This window comes from Oreochromis niloticus, linkage group LG1, assembly GCF_001858045.2.
Source record: "Oreochromis niloticus isolate F11D_XX linkage group LG1, O_niloticus_UMD_NMBU, whole genome shotgun sequence".
NCBI classification, from domain to species: domain Eukaryota; kingdom Metazoa; phylum Chordata; class Actinopteri; order Cichliformes; family Cichlidae; genus Oreochromis; species Oreochromis niloticus.
Window position 1 is genome coordinate 18,026,891 of NC_031965.2, and position 25,248 is coordinate 18,052,138.

At 39.6% G+C, this 25,248-nt stretch overlaps 1 protein-coding gene across 2 annotated transcripts in view; it reads right to left on the reverse strand.

The window, feature by feature from the left end:
• Positions 1-1,461: 1,461 nt before the first annotated feature.
• Positions 1,462-25,248, reverse strand: part of kif18a (kinesin family member 18A) — a 35,676-nt gene continuing 11,889 nt past the window's right edge. The window contains exons 8-19 of one of the 2 annotated variants that reach the window (XM_005466937.4): positions 19,557-19,733; positions 19,356-19,430; positions 19,149-19,249; positions 14,237-14,399; positions 13,612-13,776; positions 12,611-12,732; positions 12,224-12,513; positions 10,513-10,563; positions 4,984-5,350; positions 2,809-2,901; positions 2,542-2,630; positions 1,462-2,223 (exon numbers count right to left, since the gene is read on the reverse strand). In XM_005466937.4, coding sequence (XP_005466994.1) covers positions 2,090-2,223; positions 2,542-2,630; positions 2,809-2,901; positions 4,984-5,350; positions 10,513-10,563; positions 12,224-12,513; positions 12,611-12,732; positions 13,612-13,776; positions 14,237-14,399; positions 19,149-19,249; positions 19,356-19,430; positions 19,557-19,733 — 1,827 coding nt within the window. In that variant the 3' untranslated portion in view covers positions 1,462-2,089. Of the gene's footprint in view, positions 2,224-2,541; positions 2,634-2,808; positions 2,902-4,983; positions 5,351-10,512; positions 10,564-12,223; positions 12,514-12,610; positions 12,733-13,611; positions 13,777-14,236; positions 14,400-19,148; positions 19,250-19,355; positions 19,431-19,556; positions 19,734-25,248 lie in introns of both variants that reach the window. The other variant, XM_005466936.4, reaches the window with a different exon arrangement.

The following is a 25,248-nucleotide window of genomic DNA, read 5'->3' on the forward strand; positions in this document are numbered from 1 at the left end:
AAACTGTGGAAGAGCAGAAAAGATGAATAACTAATGATTGTATGCAGAGTGCTGTCAGCGTTAATCTCGTTAAAATGACGCCATTTTAACGTTAACATTAACGCCATAACCGCAGGTGTCCCCGTGCATTGGGGCTGCACGGCGCTAACGCATTGACGCCATGCAGCCCCACGCATGGGGCGAGCCGCGTTAACTCGCTAACGGAGATTTGCTGCGTTAATGCGGTTATGGCGTTAACGTCATTTTAACGAGATTAACGCTGATAGCACTAACGTAGTGAGTCAAGAAGAAACCTATTGCATTTCCAATTACAGTGTAACTAAGGGAGAATTCAGGGTCACCTTATCTATAAGCTTGATCAAAATAGTAGTTTTAAGTCTTATCCTAAAAGTAGAGAGGGTGTCTGTCCCGAATCCAAACTGGGAGCTGGTTTCACAAAAGAGAGGCCTGCAATGAATTAGTGCCTCACAGTAAACTGATAACTAGTTTTCTTTTCAGTGCAGTCCACAATGATTCCTTCATTGACCACTATCACTCTAACATACCTTTTGTATAAGAAAAAGACTTTTTATGTATGAGGCAACACCAAAGTGATTTGTATCTCCTCCTGGGGAACTTTTGCTCAGTATAAAGAAAATCAACAGCTATACTGACATAACCAGAAAGCTTGATTGCCCAAATATGAAAGAAAAAGTAGTCATATATCAACATTTACAGACAGCTTTGCTTTACATGCCTATTTGCAGCTGTTAGGTTTATTTATTTATAAATGCTCCAGAGAGACCTCTTCAGTAAGGAAACTTAATTCTCTGATCCTGTGATTTAACCCTAACCCTTACAGCACAAAGGTTCCTTGTTCAAATCCAGGCTAGGGCCTTTCTGTGCCCATGCTCCCTGTGCATATGGTTGAATGCCTTATCTTGCTGCAAGTGGTCCTTAAACCCCATATGAGAGGCACTTTGACATATTTGCCTTACTTGTATGGAGCCTGAATTAAGTTGCCTTCATTGGTGTTGGAGTGCAGCCTAATTTTGTGCGTTGTTCCTCCTTACAGCCAATACTCCCAACAGCAACAATGTGACTATTGTGTTACGCTTTGAAGGACAATTTACTTGTAAATAGTCTGGCAGTCTCCCCCTTTTCCATGTGTTCTTTTCAAACATATTTTTGGCAATTGAACAAAAATGAGAAAAACAAAACAAAAAACACCAAAGTACTTTCATCTGTAAAGATAGCATCGCTGGAATCACGATCTCTTTCTTAAAAGCATATGAAAGTTACTTATAGGAAGACAATAAGAGTTATGTGTGACTCACTCCTAGCTCAGTTCAATTTTGCCTGCCATTGTATTTTTCACCTTCTCTGAGGCCGTCTGATGTCACTTACTTAGCGTTGGAACATCTCGTAACTGAAACGTCATTGAGAACCACATTCAAGCGCAGCACCAATGGCACAAAAAGCAGATATTACTTTCTTTTTTACTTTTTTTGGTGAAAAGGATCTTTTTATTGAAAAACCGCAGATTCTCTTACAAGCACTTTTATTATGAAATATCTATAAGCCCATGTTATTACCTGTACAGGATAAAAATAAGAAACACAAACAGCTCAGAGTCGAGCAGTTTCGATGTTATTAGCTGCCCTGGGTATTGTGGTCACCTAAAAGGTGATCACCATTTCAAAACAGATCAAAGTATATAATGTACAAAACGCAAAACATCCACAGGACACACAGTGATTTATCCATTTTTTTTCTTTTTGCTGTTAGTGTGTACATAACTTTAATACTACAGGTTAAAATCCAAAGGAAGGCTCCAAACTAATACAAATCAAGAATAATCTGAATATTCTACAACCACCTATACAATGCTTATGTACAAGTAAAAGTTAACTTCAATGCAAGGCTGAAAGGAAATAAAACGCGACTCAGAAGAACTTTTATCCAATTACATTGAACATTTCTGCACGATCGAGCACTTTTTTCTAAGGTTTGGAGAAAAAAAAGATCTTCTAAAAACGCCAATGAGGATGGAAAAGGTGCAGGGTTGAAAGTGTTTTTATAGGCGATATGACTTGAGCTCAGTGCTGCCTCACATGCGTTTAGCCACTCGTTTCAGCTGCTGAGATGTTTTATAGAAAATGGACTTGGGTTTCTGCGGTTCGATGAGGTTAAGATATCCTTCAGAAACACTCCTCACAACTCTCCGAGGCTTGTTCTCTGAATCTGAAGACGAGACAACAAACAGAGGATAGGGTCAAGAATAAATGAACTCTACTCCTCTATTCCCGATGGGTCTCAGTAGCATTTGGTTACTGATCACTAAATTCATATGTAATGTGATGAAATCAAAGCATCCTTCTGGTTCACATGTAGAGCAGAATTAATTCTGGAGTTATGAGAGAGATGCACAAGTCAATAAATGTGTTTGGTCTTTCAAAACGATATCTGGTGTCAATATACACTGTGACCGTTTGCTGGGTCAGGTATTCAGTGTTCTGGTTTTACAGTGTGTGTTTGTGGATGTCCCGTTTTGACACTTACCAACAAAACGATGCACTCTGAGTGGCCTCTGGGTCACCGAGGGGTCTTTCTTTACGCGCTTTGCTGCTTGTGTTAACTCTTGTCTGAAGCTGCTACAGCACAAAAAAACAAGAAAAGAGAGAAAAAAAGAAAGAAAAAAAGAAAATGTAATCAGAACGAGAAGCACAGCACCATCCAGTCAGAAATGTCTGTTAACTTGTCACTTTTGTGGCCATTTTAAACAGCTTTAAGAGCTTTCTTGGCCAAAAACACGGAGAGGTACATTACCAGTTAAACTTTCGCTTCCCTTGTGCAGCAGACGTCATACTCATGTAGGTCGGGTTGGTGCGTCTCGCTTCTTGGAGCGGTGCGATCTGTTGTCTGTAGAGCAAAGGTTCATGTTACATGACATGTCTGCTGTTTGGACTTTACTGTTTGGCACATTTTCCTTCAAATCCACCTCACCTATCTTAACTTTTGCAGTGTATTTCTCAGCTTGATATCTGATGTGCATGCAATCAGATACAATCAGAATGTGGATATACCAACTTTGCTGTCAAAAAGTTGGCTTATGCTAAAGCAGCATCCTACCTCATTTTCAACAGTAAATCAATGATTTTTGGTTGGGTGTGGCTAATTTTTTAAACAGGACTCTGTAATCCTGTGGCAAACTGATTACAGCACATGATTTAGCAGAATTAACATGAATTCATTGTTTTCTGTACAACTTCAGTCTCTCACATTGTTCTGGAGGAATTTGGCCCTCTCTTCTTTACGACATCAGTTCATTGAGGTTTGCAGATTTTCATTTATGCACAGCTCTCTTAAGGTCTTTCTGCATCATTTCAGGTTGAGGTCTTGACTTTGACTGGGCCATTGCGACACTGTGATTTTTCTCTTTTTCAGTCATTCTGCTGTAGATTAGCTGTTGTGCTTGGGATCATTGTCCTGTTGCTTAAACCAGTTTAGGCCAAGCTTCAGTTGACAGATTGATGTCCTCACATTTAACTCAAGAATATTTTGAAGTTCATGGTCGACTCGGTGACTGCAAGTTAAACAGGTCATGTGGCTTCAAAACAAACCCGAATCATTACCCCTCCGTCAGCTGGTACAAGGTGTTTGTGCCAATATGCTGTGTTTGTTTTTCACCAAATGTAGCTTCCTGTATAATGTGGTCCTAAGTACATTGTTCCACAAGTCTTGTGGTTTGTTCCGGTCAAAAGTTACAAACCCAAGTTGTGCTCTTGGCAATCCTTCCAAACAAGTAATGTTTGTTCAGTATTTTTCTAATTGTACTGTCATGATCTTTAACATCTAACATGCTAACTGAGGCCTGTAGAGTCTGACACATAGCAGTTTTACTAAACACTGCACAGCCTGACGTTGGGGTGAATTTGCGACGAGGTCCACTTGTGATGTTGTGTTAATGCATACCGGAATGCACTGCTTTTATTAAGGTGCTCATACATGGTGAATCAATTGTGGATGTTGCATTAACCATACGTAAAGCTCTGGTCTTTTTTCCTCCATCTAGTTTGCCTGTTTTTCTTGCTGTCATTTTCCTTTGAGGTTTCTGGACAAGCAGCAGCTGGAGGGTAAGTGCTCTCTTAAAGGCTGGATTAGCTCTGATATTTATTATTTGAGGAAAAACGGCTTGTCATGATGCAGTGTATTTGTGCTGTAGTGAAGATGTTTTGAAACCATGCAGTTTGTTTGTGGAGCCGTTTCATTGTTTGAGGTGATGCGTTTTGCTTTTGAGGTTGGTTAGGAACAAATTTATCCAACAAATAAGAACGATTCTCATTTCGTTTGGCACTTCCAGCCGAAGACACAAGGTCACTGCTCAGCTCAGTTGACTTAAGCCTCTCTGCCCAATGTTCCACTCTGAAGACTTGCTGGTGAGAATAACTCTACTCTCCATCTTGTTTTGATTAAAGTTTGAAGGATTTACCACTTGTGGCTTGTTTAGTTACCGTGTGCTTTGAAACATTTAGTGGATGATTTTAAAGATCTTGTGGAAAGAATTAAAAGGCTGCATTAGTACTTCTAAACCAGCTTTTAAAAATGTAATTTGTTTAACCAATTCTGTTAAGAGTCTAACTCATACAGTTTAACCCAGTGTGCTTTTGCTTCTGTTTTTGTAACATTACCAGCTCGTGTTGACAAAAACCTGTTTGCTGGATGAATAAAGAGGTTATAGATCAAGTATTTTCTCCGACAGCTCTCTCAAGACTAGCAGGAGAAATCGTGTGCAAACTGTGCAAAAACCCAATGTGGAAAAGTGCCTGAATGCTGCACCAGGGAGTTGCCATAGCACGAACGCAGAAGTTGTTTTGCTGTCTTACAAAATAAAAAATGAAGCTCTACTGTAAGATATACTCACTGAAAGCATAGATAACAGCTGAAACAAACATTTTCAGTTAAAATCAAGTGAAATGTTTTTTTAAATTTTTTTAATTTTACCGTTTGGTAGTCATCTGGTTCCCCTCCATGGCCTTGTTAGGTTGACTCAAGACGTCTGTGGACGTTGATGCTTGACACGGACTACTGCTGCTTATTATGATGGTTGCGTTACTTGCAGTTTGGTCTTCATTGTCTATAACTTCAAAGGTCATGTTTGGATCCATGGCACTGGAGGAGCTTGGCGTCTGGGCCCGGGTGTTTTTTTGACCTGGTTCTGGCGTGCACTGGAGAGGAAACATGTCCTCTTCGAATGCTTGGGTAGCAGCAACTGTTCGGGGGCTTTGCGGTGGGAGTAACGCAGATAAATTTCTCCTGATGGGCATTCTGGGAAGTGATTCCTGTGCCACATCTGTTTGATTTCCTTTGCCTGGAAAACCAAACAGCAGCAGCAAAATCAGTCCAAATCAGAAGACACAATAATAAACACCCTTTTTTCCACCAACGGGAAAGATAATGGCTGCTCTTCTTATTTTTATCAGGGGTCTAACATTTTCTTAAAACAAATCTAATTATTTATATATTTGTTTTTTCTGTTTTACTGATATCCAGACTCGGTAAAGAAAACAAAAAAGGCGTGTTGCACCAATCTATTAACTCAGCAAATATCTGATCAGATTCTGATGAAAACTGCGGGTTGGTTGCTTATGCATGGCACTGTCAGTGCTAATCAAAACACACCCACACAGCCCTTTGAAATCAGATTGATTTTTTTTTTTTATACTGTTGGAACTGTTAATGAAAATAATTTTTAAAAACTTTAACTTTGTTGCTTATTTGGTCCAATTTTTTACAAAACATTTCTCAAAATTCATTTAGTCTCTGGGGGCTTTAACAGGGAACTGTTAAGACCAACACATTTCATATATGGATTCTTATCAAAAAAACTAATATTTGAACAGTCACAGATGGTCAAACCTGGACTGGGAAAGTGGAAAAAATGAAAGTGGAATGCCCCTGTATACTGCTTCCTGTTTCCTGAATTCATTTCCTATGCACACACTGTGTATCCAGAGTTTATTGCTCTAGATGCCGTATGTGTCGTCAGCAGGTCACATGATGGAAGAGGATGTATGTCAGCAATGTCCCCATTTTACTCCATGACTACAATGTTTGCTAACAGTATTAAAACCACCTCTACAATAGGTCATTTTTATCTTTAGAACAGAACATTTTGCAGCGTCATTCGTCCGTTTTCCACACGTGGAAGCGCACGGAAAGGTTATCCCCCTGTATGGACTTGATCGACACTTAGCAACTGAGTGTACCTTTGACAATTACTGTGTTTGTTGAGTGTTTTGTCAATAGACCTTTGTATCACTTCTTAGACAATAATTCAAGCCTGTGGCCTGTCCCACATTTGGTCCTTGAGAAATGATTGGCAACAACTAATAAGCTGACATTATTTCGACCTTTCTTATCAATGTGTTCCTCACAACTGCAGGCCTTGGAAGTGAAAGCAAATTAAACCACTTTAACGGTAAACACATTTCTTCCCAAATGATGCAGTCCCCAATAATCCATCAGTTATACGCGCTTAAGAGTCAGCCCTGAGCTAAAGAGTGCAATTTAAATAATGTCACAACAGAGAAATTAGACTGTTCCCTTAAGTTACACTAAAAATGTGATCACTGGTGTTGGCGCCATTATGCACAGTTCCCACCCTGTAAACATTAACTCTACAAAGTCAAAACTGAGGCGTGCATTATTATTAAAAACGTGGAGCTCAAACACATAACAGTAGCTACAACTGCTGGTGTTGTTCTGCTTCATTTTTAACAAATTGATTTAAGGTTACATTCGGAGAAAAAATGTAGTATTTTGTGAGAAAATCTGACCAATGCTCTAAGAGGAGCTCCGATTTTTGTCAAAAAGTATGCAAATGACCTCACCTTGAACACAATTTCAGGTGAAAGCCCATTAGGGTCTTCCTAACAGTTGAAGTGGCCTGTATGATACTTGGGTAATAAAAAGGGTTAAATATGTCAGATTCTGGTCAATTGGGTTTAGAGACCAGCTGTCAACCAGAAATTAGCCCTCTCAGGATGGCTGATGGTGCTCGCTGGCAGGGTGACTGCTAAAACCTTAGCCAATGCGGGCCTAGAGACTGTTTAGGGAGAAAAACGTGCATTCCCTGACCAGTTAGTGAGTGGTTGCAGGTGTTTACTTGCTGTTATATTAACTATTATTGTGTAGTATTTCCCTCACTGTGAAAATCAAACTTGAAATGAATGCTGATGTGAATTCGACTGATTATTAACACATGTCCACCTTTTTATCCAAATATGGTCACCCCCCGTTGTATATTATTTTATATCAGGTATGCCTATATGGACAATATTTTATGCAGCACTTTTTTGTCACATTGATGTATATCCATGTTGCAGTGGTGCATTTAAGCACAGCAGCAGGAACAACAACTTTTACAGGCTCCATCGCAGAATGAGGTTAAATCAAGGTGTCTGCATCCCATTAGCAGTAGTTACACTCATGGCATTTCCTGTAGAGGTGTGGTGGGGGCGAGGGAGGAGGCTAAAAGGGAAAGAAGCCAGCACATAAAGGAAGCGAGAACACTAAATGCAAAGGTGAATGACTGATTTATACATTCCCCTAAATATCAAATGCAATATTTAGTAAATGTGAGTCAGACTTCAGACACCACACAGAGTGAGGAAACGGTGATAAATAGCCCTTTCCTGTGGCAGAGGAGTTGTCCCCAGCAATAAATGGCAGCAGAGTTCCTTCAATCACATATTTTTGGCTTGTAGGGGATTAATACATGCATGAGTTGCTATTTCTGGTGGAGGCTGCACTGAATTAGGGTCGCCTGGTTGCTGCTGCCTGTTTTTTATAGTGCGCCTTTTCTGGTTGGTGGAGCAGGGGAGTTTACGTCTGTTGACGTTTTTTCCTGCCCTGCTGTGGATCTGCATTTTCATGAATGAAGCTCAAGAGGGATTGGGAGGGTTAGATGCTAGACAGAAACAGAAAAACATTTCAGGGTAGGAGGGAAAGAAAGGTAGAATGGTGGTGGTGGTGGTGGGGGCGCACACTGAAAGATGTTTGAAGAAAAAAGGACATCAAGAATCTAACGAGTGGGGTAAAAGTAAAAAAAAAAAAGAGTAGATGGGAGAATTTAGAAACAAGATCGAACAGAAAGATATAAAAAGAACAGCCTGTGGGAGGCAGTGGGAGATAGCTGAATGAAAAATCACAGAACTATTAATAAATGCATCTGTGGTCTTGTAATTATTAACACTGAAAGGCTGAAAGTCTCTTTTACTGTGATCACGTTTGTGTAATTTGCTGCTATAAAGCACTCCACAAAGAGTTAACGCTCCTTTGAAACCACAACCCTCTCTAAAACCAATGAAATTTGATTGGCTTTGTGAGCTGCAGGGTGGAGCTATTTTTCATAACATGCTGCAGTGACTTCCATTAAGAGCCGAGGAAGCAGTGAGGGACTGACAAACAGCACCATGAGAAGATCAGAGCACTTTGTCTGAATGCTAAAAATAAGCCACCTTAACTTAAAAACCTGTGCCATTTCATCTGTCTCATTATGTTTGTAAACAGGAAAAATGATTTTTGCACAGCTGATTAACACCGCAGCACTTGTGTGTATATAACACGTGTGTGTCTGCGTGCATATATCACATGCATGTAAGACTGTTGCCTCTGGACTGAATCCAAGATGGGCAGAGTTGTTTTTGAAGGATGCAAGTGTGAGTCAGTGAGTGCAAGTTAACTGAGATGAAATTGCAAACTGTACATGATACAAATGAAAGAAAAATAGTGATGCAGTTACTAAGCACCCAAATTACACCACTCATATGATGTGTCATATGAGTGGTGCTAATCAAGCTGTTGGTTAGTCTCAAAAAGGCTTGCATGCACACCTCTACTTGTCGGTCAGAACATTAAATCCACTGGCAGGTGACGTAGATCCCACTGATCATCTCTTTGCAAAGCAATGTGCTGCCGAGAAACCTGGGTTTTGGGGTTGATGCTGGTTTTAGTGGATGGATGTAAGCCATAACATTACTTGGATACTACTAAAATTCTTCAGAAAGACACAAACACAGCAGTGACGTCCACTTTACTAACTCGCAGTAGTCGAGGTTAAGTCTAAAAACTTCCTGTATCTGTTACTATGATTGTGTTGGTGTTCACATTTTCTGCCTCAGAGGTTACTACTTGGTGGACCAAACCAAACACTGCTGCAGGCCCAGCTCAATCGCCTCCCTTTGCAGCGATGCTCCCAGATGATCGCTGCGTACTGGAAAATAATACAGCCTGCCACATCAGGAGAAGCCGAAGACATGCAACACAGTGTCCAAGTATTCTCTGGGACTCCCGAAACCATGATCCCATCGGCCGTTTGTGTAATGCACCAGAACAAGCCACGCCCCAAAGGACCAGGCGACTATGCACTGACGGGTTAGTGACTTTAGTGGTTCGAGATACTTTAATGTACCTAAAATTCCTGTTTTTTGTTCATTGCTATGTGCATCGTTATATGCTCAATTAAGAAAAATAACTGTATCCATTGGAGTTTTTCCATTAGATGTACCCACAGTTTTCTGGGTGTGTCTAACACAGAATTAAAAGGCAAACGTTGTCCATTTAAGTCAAACAAATACAGCATGTGTGCAGACATTAGTCCAGGAAAAGGTGCTGCTATGTGGAACTAATAAGAACAAATGGAAAAAAGAACAATAAAACCTTGTTTGACCAGCAAAGTATAAAGACTGGTCATGGTCAGACAGACCATGCAGAGAGTGGAGCTTTTTATATCAGAAAAACAACTCTGTGCTCTATCAGAGCTCGCTTATTACAATATATTGCAGGGAAATTTAATAGAGGTGGTGACAAACTCCCTGATGCCTTCATATTTCATTTCCATTCAAGAAACTCTGGTCATCTGGCAGAAGTATTTTCTTCAGACGTAACATTTCCCACAATAAGTTTCGATGAAATGTAGACCACCTGCAGTAAATATCATTACAGGCAATTTGAACAGCCATATTTCACAAAGATTTTTGTGTGACTTTTCCCTAAAGGCTCTGCATGTACAGAGTTCCCTCTAGAAAACTGCTTGTGAGCATTCACCTCATTTCATTATTCAACTTTTGGCCGGGACAGAGGGTCAGCGGTGCAACTATAAATCACATTATATTACGCATCTGATTTTTATTGTGTATTTTACGGCTCTGAACAAGTTCTTCGCAGCTAAACGGCTAAAAACATGTCTGGTAAATAAAACACGGCAGGGTAAAAATGAAGGCGAACACATATCAATTTCCAGTTTACATGGTAATTAAAAAAAAATTTAAAACTAAAAAAACAAACACTTTACGAACTGGTTTCTGCTTCCGTTATAAATAAAACTGTCTGTTAATTTGTGTTTGAGTAATTGATGGTAAAAAGGTGATGAGGGGGAGCACAAATAGGTGAATGACTAAAGGTGAGTAGGATTAACAAGTACGCAGGGGCTTTAGAGTAATGACTAAACAAAGAGCAGAGCTGACTTACCTTTTGGTGATGGAGAAGGATTGCACAATCTTTTCGCGTGCCTCTCTGAACCTGTGAATAAAACTTTCAAGTGTCATTAAAACACTAAAGGATCAATTTTCTTAGATTTTCTTTCATACAATGTAACATTTTCAAAAGTTTTTTGGTAACATCACCTGGATATATATTTTAAAATTGACTGAGATGATTCACTGAATGCATTCGTGACAAAGAAGAATACGAAGGTGAAACATTTGTGAGCGCTTCTTATCCAATTTTCTCTGTGAAGGCAGCGCAGATGTTCAGTCAGTAACAAATCGTGATTCTATCATGGAAAAAAAAAGGCAATCTGGCTAACGTAAAATGTGCAGGCAAAACAAAATTTTAAAAAACAGCTTCGTCAAAGCCAATGCATGATGCACGAATGTGGCAGAGATGTGAAGTCAGGAAAACATTAGCGGCAGAAACCTCCAACTTTTATTCATAATGAATTCCCCAAAGAACAACTTCAAGTGTTTTGGCGTGTGTAGAAAAACGTCTAATAATCATTTACAACCGAAACTATAACCCAAGAGAGGCTGCAACGCCACTATTCACGAGTGATCGGATTCCTCCTTTTACTGTCAGCGTATTTCATTAAAAGTCACCAAAAACGAAAAGTAATATGATACTGAACATGCAAGCAGCGGCGCAGACAGCCAAGTGAAAATTTACTGCCTGACAAACAACAGACAACCATCAAAGTAAGTGAATATTGTTGGCCGGCTTCAGTTCATGCTCCACTGTCTGTCATGGCTTATATGTCACGAGGGCCCGGTGCTGCTAGGTCATGCAGAGATGACAGTTAAAAATGAACTGTGCCGTCTCATGGGTCCCACCATACACAATAGACCTGGACTAATGCCATATACACTCCGCCTACCTACCTTATAGCACAACTGAATTTTTATATTTAATGCTGTAATAAAAACTTGCTTCTAGGTGTCACACATGTAGACTTGGTGTCAGAAGAACTTGTGATCCGAACACTGGATACGCTCAATTGTAAGACAAACTGGTGAGGTACGGGATAAGCATTAACATATGTGAACCTTACATCCCATTTTCAAAATGTGTTACACTAAACAATGACAATGTTACGTTAAAAATAACAATATCCTGAATTCTTTAAAGGTTAGTAGTAATATAATGATATGCACTGAACTGGAAACCTTTCACACAGATGTTACATGTGCGCACTTATCTTAGTATCTTAAGCCAATAAACTAATACTGGCTATTTGATTGATTAGAGTAAATCCAGCTTGAGATACCCCAACACTCTTCTGTCATAAAAAAAGAAAGAAAGAAAGGAAAAACTCCTGTTTCTTCCCCAACAAGAAGATGGGGATGAAAAAAAAAAACCCCAGAAGCTTCCTTTTCATAACACAAAACTTTTCCTCCCATAAATGACTGACACAGGCTCATTTAGCATCAAAACCCTTTTCTTTATTTCTCTCTTGCTCTTTGATTGCTTCTGGTAGAAGTGAGAGTGTTAAATACACCTAAAGAACTGGGTAAATGTATCTCCCCTTATTTCTCCAACTGGATTTTGTGCTGTTCATAATTTCTGTATTCCCTGGTGAACTAAAAACAAACATATTTAACGTTCATTAGCATTACTTGCCCTCCTCTTCATGTATGCAACCTAATAGCCAAAGAGTGAATAGGGTGGTAAAAGTGTGATGACTTACTGCAGGGGCTATTCTGGTGGTATTGCAGATGTGTGAAAGAGAGGACAGGTGCCAGATCGCTGCAGAGTCCAATTTTTCCTGCCTCATTTGTCTCCTGTGACTCCACACCAATCCCTCCACCTTTCTGCCGTGGCCCCGCCCCTTCCTGGTCAGCCCAGACCACGCCCCTCTCCCTCAGCACAAGGTGTTCGAGTTCTTGGTTGTCCGTCTCGTCGGAATCTGTGGTCAGCCCGGCTCCACGCAGCGCAGAATAGTGGCGACTATAAGCTGGCAGCAAGATGTTCACCATTCTGAAAAGAAGCAGGAAAACGATCGTTCAAACTTCGCCGGGTGCGCTGCAGTAAGAGTTCACTTAATTCAGAGTGAATTCACTCTGGCCCAACCTACTTTTGCATGCGCTTGTTCTCCTGATCCTGCAGATTGGTGAGCTTGACCATCTGCTTGATGTGTTGTTTGAGATCATTTACCTGCAGCTCCAATCTGTGGCAGTGTAGCTCCTTCTCTAACACCTAAACCAAGGGGAGAATTGAGGTCAGACAGCAGAAGTGACAAGTCAAAAGCCATTCTAACATAAGTACTCTGGAGGGCAGAATTAGAAGAAGAAAAAAGAAGAAGAACCAAGAAAAAAAAGAAAGGTGGCAGGGGGGTTAGGATACTAGGGAAAAGACACAAAGTTCATCCATGTTTCACCAGAAAAGCTGTCAACTCGGGGTAAGGAAGGGGAGGGGAAAAAAGATGGGGGATTTAAAAAAAAAGAAAAGAAAAAGGAACTCTGACGTAAAGAAACTACGAAACAACAGCAGAGAGAACATTTGACCGGGTGGGTGCGTCATAGTTCTGGGTCAGTTCCTGGAAGAAAGGATAAAGCAGAAAAAAAATAACATGGACATGGTTTTAGGTAACTGGCTGCTGTGTGAGGGATGAGTAAAGGGTATTGATTTATTCTCTTCAGTGATCCACGAGTGAGCTAGAGAAATAAAATGAGCACGGTTCTAATTACTGGGAGAACAGATGGGAAGAAAACAAAGACAGTCACGACACCAGTAGAGACACAGCCCACCTTCCAAAATAAACAAACAAAAAACACCAAGCAGTGAGTTTTGACGGATGTAACCCACATTGTAAAGTTTTTCTCTTCATATAATCGTGCTCACTTGTCTTCCAAGTTATGTAATTAGGTAGTGTTACTTACTATTTGGCTCTACTGACCTACTGATCAAAGACTGACAAGTATTAACAATCTTGATCGAGTAAAATGATCAGAAATACTTAAAAAATAAAAAAATTGAAGAAGGATAGAAGTTGATTCATGTTTGCCAGTGAATCGCTCTGCTTGTACCGGCAGTAAAAAAAAATAAAAAATGAACGGGCCAACGAGTTCAACTCACCTCTGAGGTTTGATCGTTCGACTTCAACAACCTAATTTCATTCTCGACGCGGTGAAGCAAGCCGTCGTTTTCCAGGAAACGCGCTTCTGCCTCCTTCAAACGCTTGCAAATGTGTTGCTGCTGAGTCCGTAAGCTGGCAATCTTCCGCTCGTGCTTACAAGTGGCCTGTTGAAAAACACATCAAACGGTAACATGGATTGTGTTGTGCTCGTATTAGAATTACACACCATTAACTGTGAACGTGGTCTGAATAATTAAAGCTGCAAACAAGCTGTTTTTTGGAGGGTTTCTGGTTTTGTGCCAATGTCTGAAACGAGTTGGGTCAACAATTTGAATAAAACAAAAGACTGAAAACATACGCACATAGTCAAGTACACAGGTGTGGTACTAAACATTTCTCAGGAATTTTCTTTTCTATTTTAAATGCTATCACAGCTGAGACTAACACTGGGACACACACACGACAGAAAAGAGCCAGGGACTGATGAGCAGTGACCCTTTCCCGTAGTGGCGTAAATGAGAGACTGAGACAACTATAGGGAGCGGAGAAGTGAAACGATGAGTCAGCAGCTGTTTTTCTGCAGGGATGATGAAAACTGTGGATAGCAGAGTAAGCATCAGCTACCTTCTCAGTCTTTTCCTTGGCACAGAGGTATTGGACCTGCAGGTTGTCCTCCTCACTGTAGCGCTGGCGCAGCTCATTCTCCTTCAGCTGTCTCTCCAAATCCAGCTGTTCTTGCCTGATTTGGGCTCGGCTCGAGAAGATTCGCCGCAGCGCTTCTGACACCCTGGAGACAGAGACTTTTTCATTAGAAGCTTTGCCTTAAAATGCCAAACTTTTTTTTTTTTTAAAAGCAATATGAATTGACCCACTCGGTGTGTAATTACATAAAGACAGAGCAGGTCAGTCTCCCTCATTCAATCATCTGACAAACCTATATAAACAAATGTATACTTTTAATGGGCAAAATGTGGATTTGCCCTTTAAAAGAAAAAGAAAAGAAAAAATCAATAACAGGAGTGATAACAGTTTGCAATGCAAGTGTGAAGCTAAAAGCTTTTAGATTTGCCGGTAATGTCAAAGAGACGCTCATGATTTTTGAGGCCGTGGCGCTGCAGCTTTGGGAAAATATTACACTGCAAGTTGCTTTGGTTCCCTCCGATTCACATAGACGAATGGGGGCAAAATACTAGAAACACTTCTTAGTATAATCCAGTGCAATAAAACAACACCACCACAGGGTTTGGAGCCAAATGTGATTAATAGCTGCTGTGTGTGCAACATGTAAAGGGGCAAATCTGATACACTGCAGTGCCAAAAGCTCTTTGCAAAGTTTTTAATAGCTCCTTAAAAGGCCATGAGATATGTAATATTTTCACAACACATCTAATCTGCGTCATTATTGTCCGATACATTAGCAAATGCAGTAATACAGCTAATAAAGTGTGAAAGTATATGATCTGATGACAGCCATCTTTTATAATGTTAACCCGAATCATTAACTTTCACAACATGCCACTTCTGTTCGCACTGCGACCGTAAGATATTCTTAGCTTCTTCCTGGACTAGAGCTGAGGTGATGTCCAGGTTGGATTCAAAGGGCTGTCTAGTTCAGGAGGAGAGAGAGCAGAGGTATGCAGGTAAATAAGGCTGGAGAGCTGTCGCTGAAATGTGACTGCACTCTTCAATGCAACTCCAGTGACGTAGGAGACGTCGTGGCCTTGCTAGACTGCTGAATTTTTAATAGTGTGAGAAGCGTGCAGCCTCTATTCAGAGCCTCTCACTGTGCGAGTTGTGAATTCTGATGCCAGTGAATGAAATGTGTGGGAGTGAGACTCATTCAGCTTTTCCTTGCCCCCCTCCCTACCCCTAACTCAAATACCCCAACAGATGCCGCTTAATGCCTGAAAGATGACTAGATGCAATGATGGTGATGATGTGAATTTTTTTTTCCAAATTAAAATAAATAAATGTGCATATATAATTTCATTTTTTTTTTTTAAAAGGCTTTGGAGGCACGACTGTCCTTCGAGATTCAAGAAGAAATCTAATGTGGATTATAGCAATTTTAATCAGCGCTAGCATAACTTGGTCCCAGGAGACACCAACTAACTGCATATTTGTGTAATTTTATCTGTGTTTCAGAATACAAAACTGTCCAGTGCCAAAAGTTTCAAATCCCGACAGATAAAATGTCTGCATAGAAATGATCATAATTCACATAATAACAAATATTTAGTTACTTTAAATGTAGAGCTAAGTGAGCCCTTTACTTATTCTGCTCTCTTTTGAAAGTTCAGTTAATTGCTGTCACACTGTCAATCACTATTATTATTATTATCATCATTATTATTATTATTATTAAAATGCATATCATTTGCACTGAGTGTAGCTCAAGGATGAGTAAAGGTAAATAATCATGAGGAAATGTTGCAGGTGTTAAATTTGCTTGTATCTGCTAGTACAATATTTAATTAATCTTTCAGATTTAATCCAAAGGGGGGAAAAGCCCATAAAAAATAAACAGAGAACTCTCTCTAAATGTTGTGAGAAAGTGTATTTGTGTCTTTTTCTGATGCATTTCCTACACTATACATTACACATTATACATTTAATCCCAACAATTAAACCAGTGGTATATCAGTAAAGAGGAGGGAAAAAAGGCTATTTGGGTGGAATGTTTTTTTAATGGGACTTGTTATACCCACTAGTGCAGCATGAGGTCATCACTGAAGACGCGTTGTTTTCCAGGAAGTAACAGTTTTCCAGGAGGCCTAAGCGCAGATTTCAAGGGACAGCATTTCATGGGAGTAACAAAAACAAGCTGCTTAAAAGTAAAAATGATCGGGGAAACGAGGTGGGCTGGACTCATTTCATTAGGAATGTAGCAGGATTGCTATCATTGGCTCACACACTTTGTTTTCAGTACATTGTGGACAGGTCAGCTTTCAAAAACTCTGTTAAAGGCCTAAGTGTGATTATATACGCATGGAGGCACATACAAATAAATAAACAGCAGCTGGTGTTTGCCACTGCACACCAACATTATGTCGGCATACAAAGCGTGTAGGACTGCCTTGGGCCAAACAAAGTCACTTTGCTCCTATTTTAGCAACAGTTTTCATGTGCGATACATGAAAAGTGCCGCTCCTGGTTTAAGAGTGCATTTGAGCTTTGGGATAATGTTTAGGAAAAACTTGAGGACAAGCTCTTCATAGACTTTCTGCCATCACAAATCCATCCTGTATCATTTCACAAATTGTCACTGGTGACCGTTGAAAGACAATTAAAATGTGGATTTTACTAGCTTCATTCACAGTAGTTCGGGTGTGTTCCTCTACACTCTGCTGGGAAAAGATAGACAGCACAGATTTATTTAGGAACTACTTGCTTCTCCAAAAGAAGGAAATCAAATATCTTTAGCTCTTGTTTATCACTGAGGTGAATTTTGCTTGGGAGACTGGCAGGTAGATTGGTATGTTAGATAAAGTAACACGAGTCTTGCAATTGACTGTTAGGAGCTCCAAGTGCTGACACTATGAATGATATTACAGATGCAAAGTGCCAGAAGGAGTTTTCGTCACATGGTTCTTCCTTTAAGAACGGGATGAGGGATGGAGACATTCAGAATGCATCTGCAGTTAAATACCAGCCACTTTTCCTTAAAAAAGGGGGCCTGTGGAGGTTGTTCGGGTCTCTGATTAAATCCAAAGGCAAACCCAAACAAAGCTTAAGGAATTCTAGATAATCTTGTGTGGACTGGGAATGCCTTGAGAAACCCTCCAGAAGTACTGGAGAAAGGTGACAGTGATAGGGATGTCTCGCAACTAAACACCACTTTTCTTAATCAGCTACAAAACTCCAGATTAATTATCAGAAAATGCACAGAGCAAAACAGGCCGCAAGACAACAGCTACATAAAAACTGCTCGACTGTTCATGCAGAACTGTGATTCTGAGATCTGGTGTTCAAATGTACCTTTTGTAAAGTGGCTGTCTTTAAAGTGGAGCTAATGGTGGATGGCCAAAGTCAGTGCATGTGCAAGCAACCCCTGCGTTAAAAAGCTCAGGCTTCAGACTAATACTTGTTTCACATTTTTTCTACTCCTGGATATTTCTGACGTCAAAAAGAGCTTCCTTCATACGGTCATCCCACCTACCTGACTATGAGCACCTGAATCCCTATCTATTGTTAAAATCTTCTGTTTGACAGGAGTAGCCAATCAGAAGACAGTGAGCTTAAAGGGAGGCCTGTAGGTGATGCAAAACTACTCTAGTAGAGTCCAAGAAAAACAAAAAACCCACATGGAGGTGGAAATGACCATCCTCGTTACATGTCATTTAAAAGCCTATTTAGTAGGGATGTAGTCATCTTAACTCATACCTCATCTTTGAACAACGCTGCGTGCTATTTAAAGATGTTTTTTTGTGGTTTGCTTTGTTTTTAAAGCTCTAGATTAGCTAAACCCACCTGAGTACACTACACCTGCCCGCCCTAATAGCCTAATAAACAAAATATTTTATTATTATTTATTAAATAATAAAATAACGACCAGCATGCACCATCATTTCTAGAAGACTTCTTAAAATAGAACTGCACCCTATGGGAGAATAACAGTGATGAGTCTCATGTCCTGAGCAATAAATTTCACAAGTCTATAATAATGATACCATGGTTTCATTTTGAACACAGAGGAGACTTCATAGCTACTCAAAGAGGCCAAAGGCATCAGGGTTATGGCTGAACATGCCTGCTATTATATTTGGCCATTAGATCAAAGATACTGAAATATGCCCACACTCAAAGCCAGACTCGTTAAACACAAAAACTGGAACATCCTGGTGCTGTTTTTAAATAACACGCCACGTTGGTTCTTGAATTGTGGGGTGCTGCCTGCAAAGTTTTCAGAATGCCTTCTTGGAGACTTCTTTAACAGGCTGTCAATAAGTTTGGAGCCAACGCTGATTAAAAGTTGAGTGAATGTAAACATTAAATAACGCAGATCTAGCAACTCATATAAAGGCTTTGTACGATGCATACCAATTCAAGACAGCATATTTATGCCACTGACCTCATTTTATTCCATCAAGTGATGGTTTTAGTATAAATCTTGAATCAAGCAGCTCAATATATTCTCAAGGTGCTGAGCAGATTTAATAAAAGGCTCATTGCTAAAAGCTAATTTCATAATATTTAATCTACCACAAATGCCAATGAACAAAGACAAAGGGCCACATTAAAAATGCTGTAAATTGGGATATCATTCTTGATTATACAACCTGACCCACTACGCCCAATTACACCTTACGTTCCCTGTTCCACTTCTTTATAGAATCTAATGGATCTACAGCCACCAGAACCATTTACAAAACCACATAATGCGTCATTATTGTCCGATACATTAGCAAATGCAGGCCACAAGCAGGCAGAGGCCTGAATCATTGTCTTCATTCCAGTTACACGCTTTACAATAAAAGTGGTTATGACACATAAAGTAACAAGTTACACTCTGAGTCACGCTCATGGACTTGCTTACCTTTTGAACTCTTCTTGCTTCTGGGAAGAGATTGTGCTAAAAGCCCCAGCCCCCGTGCTCTTCGCCTCATATTCTTTTAGTTTCTGCTTCAACTGCATGATCTTTAGGGATTAAATAGAACATGGATATCAGTCAGGACTTATGATGTCCATGTCCGATTGTTCAAATACAAAGTAATTAGTTGTCCTGTTTGTTATTTTGTCTTACCTCCTGCCGCTGCTTCTCACAGACCACAGCATACTGGCCAATGTGACTGTCCAAGCTGACAACATTACTCTTCAGCTGTCGGGTAAAGGTAGAGAGAAAAACTGATGGCTGATATAATATCATTTTGTATATTTATGGTCCAAGAATCACAGCTGGGACTACAACTATAAAACTATAAAACAATATGAATTGAACACTAACCGAGGACTTGATCTCCTTAGCCCTGTTGGCATACTTCAGGGTATTATGGGTGTCATCATATGATTTGGAAGAGGGGCTAACATTGGCAATCATAACTGTCCTGCAGTTGCCTCCCAAGGAATCTTTAAGTATCCGCGTCAGCTTGCTGTCTCTGTACGGTATATGAGCCTTTTTACTCTGAAACACATGAGAAAAATCAGGGTTAGCACAAAAAGGGTTAGGTTTCTTTACAATGTAGATAGTCAAGTATCCAGAAAACACAGAAAACTCTCCAGGCTTGTGCTTACTTTAAAAAATAATTTTAAAAAAAGAAGAAGAACAAACTCAAAATTGAGATTTTCACTAGGTCGACAAAACAACACACAAATCAGCACAAAAAATAAACCTGACTGAACCTTATTGATACTTTATGCAGAGTAATAACCACGGGAAGTGCCCTAGGATGCATCTCCATCTAAACACCCGCCACAAGAAAATCCTATTGACATTTCACTCTCTGGTGGGGACCAATAAACCTAAAAGGGAACAAAATTCAGCACAGGGTGTTCATTTTAGATTTGAAATCTTTCTCAGCTGGTCTGTGAACATAGCTCAAGTCTTAATAATGGCAGCAGATAAACTACAGCTGCTTAGGTGAGTCAGAGTCTCGTGAGCATTGGGACTGCAGAAAGTCACATTAAAGACGAGTTAGCAAAAGGATTGTAAAATGATCCCTTTTAGGGACCACAGCTGTGCCTCCACTTCTCTTTGGGAAGAAAAAAAAGACAACATCTGGATTCAACCATTTTTCATGTTAGGTCTTGGGAGTTTAAGGATAACCTTTTGTGCCTTTTGGGGGGCAATCACGGTTTTAATAAGATCAGGAGTTCAAAGTTGTTCCAAAGCCAGTATCGAGAAGGCAATACGTCAGCAAACTCCAACCATTTGTTTTGATTTCATTACTGTGGTGTGTCACGGAGACTCTGTCACAAAGTCTGTGCAAATGATCACCACAACTTATAGGTGAATATAAGAATCTGAACTCATCTAAACACTGCAGTTAGCTAGGAAACAACACCAAATCCACAGGACTGGATGTTTTTCTTCAAACAAGCCAACACCTTTTACATATCAAAACAACAGGAAAGTTAACCGAGGCTCTTCTTGTTAAAAATACAATATCCTTCAGAAAAAGTCATGGTCCAGTTGCTCTATTGATCCATCTTTTTTCTTTAACAGATACAAACACAGTTGAAGAAAAAGTTTGCCAACATGGGATATGTGGAGATGATCCATATCCCATATGTGGAGGTCGGTTAAATGAAGTTGCATCAAAGTAAAGTGTAATGCAAAGTAGAATGTGTGCACAATAGTGACACAAGAAGAACAACCTATTGCATGTTTCCACCAGAAAGCTGGGGGCAGCTGTTACTTTCGGACTCAACTGATAGAGAGCTACCCATCCACTACACCTGGGTGTGCCACAAAGGTAAAATGGTATTATAGTTATTGTTCAACAAAAGTACAGCCACATAACTAAAGAAAAATCATCTGGTTCTTGTTAGGTCTTAAAACTGGCTAATAACAACCTCATATAAACAAGAACACATGACATATTATTTACTTTACCATTATTTACTTAAAGCTAAAGCTAAACTCAAATGCCGCAGCAGTGTGCGAAAAACAGTCCACCCTTACAGCTTCCATATGAATTAAAACGGAAAGTAGCAGCTAGGTGCTGCCAGTCAAATGCATTTGATTGAATGACCATCAGCAAATGTGAGCACCTCTCTAATAGCAAAAGTTTTAAGTCTTCTTAGCAGATGAGGTGTTTCTTAACACAATGCCAAGGAGGAAAAACTTCAGTAATGACATTAAAGAAGCAACTGTTGCTGCCAATAAAACTGGGAAGTGTTATAAGAACATTTCCGAACAATCCACTGAAAACACTCAAGATATTTCCCAATCAGACATTTAACAAGCTAACTCAGGTCAGAGACCTGACATGCATGTTAAATGTTAAAATTTAACATGCATGTCAGGTACAATCTGAAAAATACAATAAAATACTGCTTATTTGGAAGAGTTACCAAGAGAAAGAATCTTCTCTCTTGGTAGCACAATTAAGCTTGCAAAGTCCCATCTGATCACACCACAAAACTGAATAGACGATATTAAAGTGGAGATGTTTGGCCATAATACACAGAGTCAAGGCATATCAGCACAAATATTTCATACCAACTGTCCAGCATTGTTTTGCTGCCACAGGACCTGGGCACCCTGCAGTCATTGAGTCGAATATGAACACTTCTGTATACTAAAGTATTCTTGAATCAAATGTGAAGCCACCTGTCCACAGGTTGGCCCAAACTGGGTCATACAACTAAGTACAAAAGCAAATCTACAAGAGAATGACGGAAAAAATAAAAGAATCAAAAGTTATTGCAGTGGCCCAGTCAAAGTCCAGACCTTAACCTGACTGAAATGCTGTGACATGACCTTATGAGAGTTGTGCACAAATGAATGTCTGCAAACCTCAATGAACTGAAATGATATCGTAAAAGCCAAGTGGACCGAAATTCCTCCAAAATAACGCGAGACCGATAAAGTTGTATAGAAAACATAAGGTTTAATATGATATGTTGGCGCAGTCTTTGCAGCTACACCTTGAACTCTTCTGGGAAGGTTTTCCACAAGGTTTAGAAATGTTTTTATGGGAATTTTTGACTGTTCTTCAAGAAGTATGTTTGTGAGGTCAGATGTTGCATGCCTCCGCTCTTATTAATCCCAAAGGTGTTCTATTAGGCTGAGGTCAGGACTCTGTGCAGGCCAGTCAAGTTCTTCCACACCAAACTCAGTCATCCATGTCTTTACTGACCACTGGTCAGTACACTGGTGCACAGTCATGTTGAAACAGGAACGGACCATCCACAAAATTTTCCGACAAAGTTGGGAGCAAGAAATTATCCAAAATGTCTTGATGTGCCGAAGCATTACGAGTTCCTTTCATTAGAACTAAATGACTTAGCCCAGTTCCTGCCCCATAGCATAATCCCTTGTCCACAAAACTTTAAATTTGGCATAGTGCAGTCAGACAAGTACCGTTCTCCTGCCAACCACCATACCTAGTGTCGTCTATCAGATTGCCAGACGCAGAAGCCTTATTTATCACTATAGAGATCACATTTGTACCACTCTAGAGTCCAGTGGCGGCATGCTTTACATCACCGCATTGACGGTTTGCGTTGCATTTGGTGATTTAAGGCTTGGATGCAGCTGCTCAGACCTGGAAACCCATTTCATGAAGTTCTCTATGATCTGTTCTTGAGCTAATCTAAAGGCCATATGAAGTTTAAAGGTCTGTGTGATTGATTCTGTAGAAAGTTGGCGACCTCTGAGCACCATGTGCCTCAGGATTCATTGACCCCTCTCTATGAATTTACATTGACTACCACTCTGTGGCTGAGTTGCTGTCATTCCTAATCTCTTCCCTTTGTTATAATACCGTTAACAGTTGACAGTGAAAAATTTAGTAGCGAGGAAATTCACTGGACCCATTTTTTCAAAAATGTTTGTAGAAGCAGCCTAGGTGCTTGATTTTATTACCTGTGGCCTTGGAAGTAAATTGGACAGGTGAGTGAATACTTTTGGCAATATAGTATATATGGGGTGCACTAAGTTTTTCATACACTATACTAGTTTCAGTTTAGCTAAATAAATAATGGCACGGTGCAATAATATCATATACTTCTGTTTGTCTCTGACTGCATTTAACTAATTTTAAAAGACATGATACGGACTAGATCATATTTGATTATATCTTTATATGTAAAAGCTAAAAATTGACAAAGGATGTGCCTTCTCTGTAATAAAAATAAAAACCCAAAGCAAAAACAAATAAAAATTTAAACGAAAAAAAAGTTAGGGTTCATAGTAAGGTACTCCGCTACAACATACCCTGACTGGCTCATGTCAACACTTTCATAAAGCCCAGCTTTGCCCTTCTACGCAAAATGAACTTTCAAATATATCTATATTCTAGAACAGTTTCAGAAAGTCCCCCTTTCATGACCACGAAACAGTGGCCTTGTGTAGATAGAAGGCCATGCTTGAGAGAAGGGTGCATCGTAAAATGTATCTGAATTACTTCGGACATTGCCTAGGGCAAACAACTTACAACAAAAACCTCTGTGCAACATAGCATGAAGATGACACACTGAGCAGCCCAAACGCAAGTACACACATTCTTCTCACTCAAACAAATGGCATGTCATCCCAGACACAAGTGAGGACATTCTTTCCTGTAAACAATGGCCACAACATGAATTCTTGATCTGCCAGCAGCAGACAGTGAAACACCAATAACCATGGCGACAGGATGTGAAACGAATGCTGGGCATTGTAGGCATGACTGCAACACTCAAAAATGGTGGGATGGTATGACTCTAACTGGACAGCGCCCATGAAAGGACACTGCTTTAACTCAAGTATGAAGTAACCTGTTGAAGTTGGATCACGTTTCAATATGGCTGTGGTAGATCTGCACAGCGCTTCCTAAATGCATGTGGCCTGCTTACACCTCGTCCCTTGAGACTGTGTGTAAAACGAGAAGACTGCTTGACAGGTTAATGTATGCAACTGGAATGAAATAATACCCAAATACTCAGTTGACTCTCCACTTCACAGGCACTCTGTTTCATATAGAGACTATTGGTTAACTTTATGTACCTAACCCTTTTTTCACTTATAAATAAAGAACAGAAAAGGAATAATAAGGTTAAAAGTTTGTCCTTCTGTAATATATTTTATATTCACTGTATCTGTTCATATTTATGGAGACATCTACATATAAACCTTTTAAACATTACAAATAAATACGCCTGTAAACGCTGTATTAGGGTCTGTTGTTGATGATTAAGTAAATGAAGTCAATAGAGCCAACTCAGAAGGTAAAACTCTTAAAAGAAACTATGCATAAGATAAACTGCATTTTCTTTTAAAGTCTTGCTAGTTATTATAGTACTGTTTAAAATACTGAATGTATTGTATTATTTATTTGTATTTACAGTTTCCAAATGAAGACATTTTTATAAATACCCCTTAATGTAACTTTTTTTTATATCTGGTAAGTCATTAAAAAGTATGTGTTTTCTCAGTATATTCATCTGAAATGCTAAACCAAAGAGATGTAGATCCAGTATCAAATGTAACGCTTGCACAAAATTTCTCAAAAAAAATAAAAAAAATTGCCAGATATCAGTTTCACAAATTAATTTGTTACAAAACTAATGCAATACTCTTAGTGGTTCTAGTTTAGAGAAGTCTATTAGCGCACCTTCATTTTGTACACTATATACTCAGTTGTGCACACACTTCAACAGGTTGGTGTTATCTGTAAATTAAAACAGCATTTAACATAAGTTACTTTCGTCTGTGACTGTTGCGCCAACTATGTTGTTTTGTGAACATATGCAACTTTTCGTGCCTCTGAACACATAATGCTTAACTTTCGTATAGTGAAGAGGGCAATTTAACACCCATAAACAACAAGTAACAAAAATGCCTGTAAAATGAACAAATAAAAAACGTTAGCTTGCTAGCTATCATAAGCATAATTGTTAATGCTGGTATAGCTCACTTAAATAAGTTGAAAATTGTTCAGCAGTTCCTCTCTTTCCACTAGGCCAAAGGTCTCAATCCTGTGTCCTGTGCC